Raw genomic sequence first — 5,008 nt, 5'->3', positions numbered from 1 at the left:
GAGCATGGGGTTTACCCCTGCTCCCCAAAGCCACAAAGAACATTTAAAAAGCCAGTAAAGTTTCTTAATTTTTTTTTTTTTTTAAAAAAAAAAGGTCTACACTGCTGTACATATACACATTACTTACATTACAAAATCCCAGAGAAACACCTGCTGCGTCAGCTATGCTCTCGCTCATTTCCTCTCCCTTGGAAGCAGCTCCCTTTGGGTCAAACACCACAGATCTGTGAGCAATTAAATAACGGCTACAGACACTTTGCAGGCTTGTCTGACCTCACGCTCCGAGCCCGCACCTGAAGCGGTGACAGTATGGAGCAGGGCTCTGTCTGCCACTCGTGCAGCTCTATCGAATCCTATGAAATTAACTCACATGTGACTTTGTTCTGCTCCGATTTTTAAGGATTAACAAAAATAGGTCTTTTGCTCTGTCGTATAAAGAGCTCGGACAATCTGCCCAGCGTAGAAAGCAGCTACCACCTGGCATCATCTGGTTAATATACAAAAACGATACCAGTCAAGGTGGGGAGAGAGAAGGAAAAGATCTGGCAATACATTAAAAATAGAATACAAGGGCTCACAAGTTCTCCAGCACAGGTTTGCTTGCAAGGGCACACTCGTTACAAACGTATTCATGCCGCCAGAAGTCCAGAACACGCCGTGGGCCGCAGCACAGAAATCCAGCGCCTCCTTGGGAGATGGCAACTGGTCCTGTAAGAGCAGCGAGTCTGCGCTGGAGGTTTCTCACCTTCGGGAATGAGTGTCCATTTAACTTCCGCACAGGAGCAGGGGAAGAACGAGTTTCATCTCTGCATGAAGTTTTTTTCCAAGGCAGCGGGAGTTCTCTGAAGGGAGTGGATGTTGCGTTTCACCCGATCTTCGAGGGTGGAAGTAGATGCGCTCTCTAGTTTTAAACGACTGCAGAAAATTGAACCAAAGACAGATATTAGAATCTCTTTCCAAACATTACACCGTTTCTAGCAAGCCATCTACCTGAATCAATCTAACACAGAAAACAGCAAATTATTAAAGTCTGCACTGAAAGAACTGAATACCTTTTAGTTTGGCTTGCAATAGATTCGTGCCTTATTTAAGGTCAGTGCTCAGAAATATATTTTCAGTAGCGCTCAAGCCTCCTCCGTCTTCCAAATATAACTAACTGTTAATTACAAATGCATCCGTCACAGGGGACTTGGTTGCTTTCTGCGAAGCAAACGAGGGAAAAGCAATGTGTTCCTGAACTGAGGGCCCTCTGGGAGCCCGAATGCCAGAGCTCACGCTGTAAAAGACTACGGCAGCTCCAGGAGAGAGAAGGGATCCTTGTGACCACTTGCTTTCTTTTATCTTTTTCAGATGGCGCTGCTGTGTTTTTTTGAATGATCTTCTCGTGCTCATCTCTTCAAACAACAAACATACCAATAAACACAAAGTTTGTTAGCTCAACCGGTTGCTTCTGCACAGGGAAACACACAAAAATCTCACTCCACAAGAGATTTTGCTCATGGAGAAAAACGATTGTGATCCCAGCTCTGGGCAGCTTTGGGAATTGAGCATATATGTTTCTCCTCCAATTAATTTCTAGAGCCTGGAGAATACTCTGCTGCAGCAACTCCAAAATACGTAACGCTGCCATAGGGTCTTTCTTACACACCACTGCACTTTCTGGAAGGCCTTGTGCTACTCCAATTCCCTTTGCCTTCCATGTGCACAAGGGACTGCAAGTTACCACCTACGTTTAGAAATGGTTTTATTTCTTGTCGAGCACAGGTTTCAGTCCCACAAGCTCTTGGCACACAGACTCCCAGTGGACTTGCAGGACTAGAACTGTTGTAAGCTCCCAAAAAGAGAACTTTTTAATACCTGCATGTAAAACACTACTAGGTATTTCCTACAGGATGGCAAAAAGTAACTGAGTTTCTGAGTCTGACTACCAAGGCCACATAGAAATAGCTATCTTTTGGGTCAAGAGGAGAATTTGGGAACAGTAGATGTCACTAGCTCTACTGTACAACGCAGCAGAGACAGATCTTGTACATCTCAAATGCTGAGGCCACAACTCACTCCTCAGAAGCTGTGCCCTTGTATTTTCCTTGCAAGAGCAGATAATAAAAAGACACTCACTTGAAGAACTTCCCATCTCGGGAGTCAAGTTTCTCCAGTTCTCGCTCCAGCTCCTCCTCTTTTCGGTGTTTCCTGAGGTTGTTTGCTCTCTCCTCTTCCCGCCACTTGGCATTTTCCATCATTTCCTGGCGTTTACGCTCCAGTTCCTCTGGAGAGATCTTTCTATTTGTGTAGAAAACACCACTGCTGTGAATCAATAGCATGCAGAGCCCCGCCCCCCTCTTGCTTTCCATTCTTTAAGATGATTTACAATGCCCCAAATTAGGGGTGTTTAGCATGGTTTCTTCTTTGGGAGCCAATCAGCAAAGCTTGTAAGCACATGTCTAAATGTTCTGCTTTGCCACACCCCTAGCGGAGGGTCTGTTTTCTCCCTCTTTTCAGCCTTCTTGTTTTTAATTGACTGGTAAGATGATGCTGTCAAGGTCGTATTTTCCTGATGACAGTGAAACAGAATGCATCTAATTAACAGTCTATGGGACAAAGACCAATTTCACGTTACTACCTTGCACAGCAATGCGAGACACACGGAGAACCAGCAACCGGGTGAATTGGTTTGGGAAGCTGTCCAAAGTGTTAACTAACAATCAAGCTTAAGAGCACCAAACTGAGCACTTTAGGACTCTCCGTCCAACTTCCAGGACATCCGATCCAATCTATTTTAGTTAATAGAATAAAATTTGCTTCACAGATTACACCCAACTGTCTCACAGTCACCAGGACAACTTCCAGCCAAAAGCACAGGGGCAAGGTCTTACTTACCTTGTGTAACCTGCAGTATGCTGTCGTCGATAGCTCTTTTTGGGGGAAGGGCTTCTAGCTCTCCCTTTCTCCTCCCGATTGCTATGTCTGTAACCCAGAAATACCCTTGTAAGGACAGATGAATAAACATTATCACACCTCTAAACTTTCTCTGGATTTTTTGTATACATTCTGAAACCAAGAGGTCTTCCATCATCAGCAAAACAATAAATACCTGGTACCTGATTCAACAATTATAAATACATTTTAAAGAGAATCAGTGGCCCAAATAAAGCAGAGTCACAAGCAATACCTAAAGGGTGTCCCTAGAAAGAGAGTGTCCCAAATGAAGAGTGCCATTGCAGACAGCATGTCCCCTCCAGGACAGAACCTGTGTGCTTCTGAACTCTTGCACAACTGCACAGCTCCTGCCTTTACACCCAGAACTGAGCTGTCAAGCACTGGAAGGGGCTGCCCAGGGAAGGGCTTGAGTCCCCATCCCTGGAGGGATTTAAAAGCCAGGCAGACACAGTGCTTAGGGACAGGGTTTAGTGGTGGGATGGCAGGGTAAGGGTAACGGTTGGGTTTGATAATCTTAAAGGGTTTTTCCAACCTAAATGATTCTGTGATTCTGTGAATATTGTGGCCAGAACACTGAAGTGGTAGGAGACTGAGTAACAGGGATTTTGATTCTAGAGAACTCCCCCACCAGCAGCCCTAGGTTTACACAATCCAGGTTAGCCACACTCACTGTTTACTGTGTCTAGAAGGAGATCTCGACCCCCTGCATCCAGATTGTTCTGAATTCTTCTTGCTAGAGCGTCTCTGAGGAGAGCGGGACTGGCTCCTGGACCGGGAGCGATGCCGGTGCTTGTGGGAGGCCCTCTCCTGGCCGGCAGCTGGAGAGCTCCGAGACCTGTGGCTCTGGTCAGAGTTTCTAACCTGGAATTCAGAAGTGTCTTTCAGATGAGGCGTCTTCTAAGAGCACAGCAACAACGTACGGCCACAGAGGAGACCTCAGGCTAGGCTAAGTGCAGGAAGGAGCGAACACTGTGGTTTGTGTTTGCTTAACCCACTTCCTAGGTTCTTATTAACACCTGTGTCTAAAAAGATTATTTTAGTATCGTGTTCAGTAAACTGAACTGCCAGGACAGTCAGGCAGAATATTTGAGCAGATGTGCGTAGAGAAACTGAATAAAACCTTACTTGAATTCAGAGCAGACAAAAGTCCTATAAGGATCTGAACAACTTAACTTTTGAGGTTTAGATGGCTCCAAATTGAATATGAACTTTATTATATCATGTCCCCCTCATAATCCTTTTCTAGCCGGGGAAGCAGTCTTGCAACAAGCTGCCAAAACTCCTGCTCTTCCCTAACTCAGGGCACTTGCTACTGAAAGAGCTGCACAAAACACATGTGCTTACTTGTAATCCATATCCTGGGACTTTGGAAGGAGCAGGTTTCCAGGATGAACTGTTTACCCTCTTCTGAGACCTAAAGAGAAAACAGAATAGTACTTTTGAAGCAGGTGAAATTCAAGAAAATGGTATTGTTCTTAACATTAAAATGTCATAAAAATAATTTAATGATGCAAAAACAACGAAGCAACATATAGAAACATTTAGGCAAATTAAGAGCATTCATTAGAAAGATAACACTGAGAGGAGGCTAGAAAAAGACATGAAAACCAACAAATGAACCAAGAAACATGGTATTTTTACTACAAAACCTCAAAACGTACTTATTTTTGCTTCGCTCCTCATCGCTGCTGTCACTTTCACTGCTAGAGCTGCGATGTCGATGTTTCTTGTGCTTCTTCTTCTTCTCTTTCTTTTTCTTTTTCTCCTTTTTATCTAAACTGTTTTGCAGCTATAAAGCAAGACGCCACTTCATTAGTAATAATTATTGTCTCTACACTGGTGCAATCAGTATCACGAGGCAAAGTAACAGAGTTCTCTGTGGAAAGGCTCCTGGAACAAAACCTAAACCATTTAGCAAGGTCCCCTCTCAAAACTAAAAAGCTTAATGGAGTCTCCTCTAGTGTCAATTTGGCATTAGTGCATGTCAAATCCTATGTCTGCAATCACTCCGTAATACTAAACAGTTAATCACTAGCTAAAAAAAAACAAAACACACCAGAAGAGCAAGAAA

The 5,008-nt window shown here is 44.0% G+C and overlaps 1 protein-coding gene across 3 annotated transcripts in view; it reads right to left on the bottom strand.

Annotated features, from left to right (window-relative positions):
- Positions 1-100: 100 nt before the first annotated feature.
- Positions 101-5,008, bottom strand: part of CWC25 (CWC25 spliceosome associated protein homolog) — a 9,947-nt gene continuing 5,039 nt past the window's right edge. Inside the window, exons 5-11 of one of the 3 annotated variants that reach the window (XR_004841744.1) lie at positions 4,599-4,726; positions 4,282-4,351; positions 3,608-3,798; positions 2,878-2,964; positions 2,119-2,280; positions 371-915; positions 101-224 (exon numbers count right to left, since the gene is read on the bottom strand). Coding sequence is in view for 1 of the 3 variants with exons in the window: in XM_035892604.1 (XP_035748497.1) it covers positions 801-915; positions 2,119-2,280; positions 2,878-2,964; positions 3,608-3,798; positions 4,282-4,351; positions 4,599-4,726 (753 nt within the window). In the remaining 2 variants the exon portion in view is untranslated. Of the gene's footprint in view, positions 916-2,118; positions 2,281-2,877; positions 2,965-3,607; positions 3,799-4,281; positions 4,352-4,598; positions 4,727-5,008 lie in introns of all 3 variants that reach the window. The other 2 variants (XR_004841745.1, XM_035892604.1) reach the window with 2 other exon arrangements.

This window comes from Egretta garzetta, unplaced genomic scaffold (genome assembly GCF_000687185.1).
Source record: "Egretta garzetta isolate BGI_Z169 unplaced genomic scaffold, ASM68718v1 scaffold324, whole genome shotgun sequence".
NCBI classification, from domain to species: Eukaryota; Metazoa; Chordata; class Aves; order Pelecaniformes; family Ardeidae; genus Egretta; species Egretta garzetta.
The sequence above is the reverse complement of the archived record's forward strand: the minus strand, read 5'-3'. Positions and strand labels throughout refer to the sequence as shown.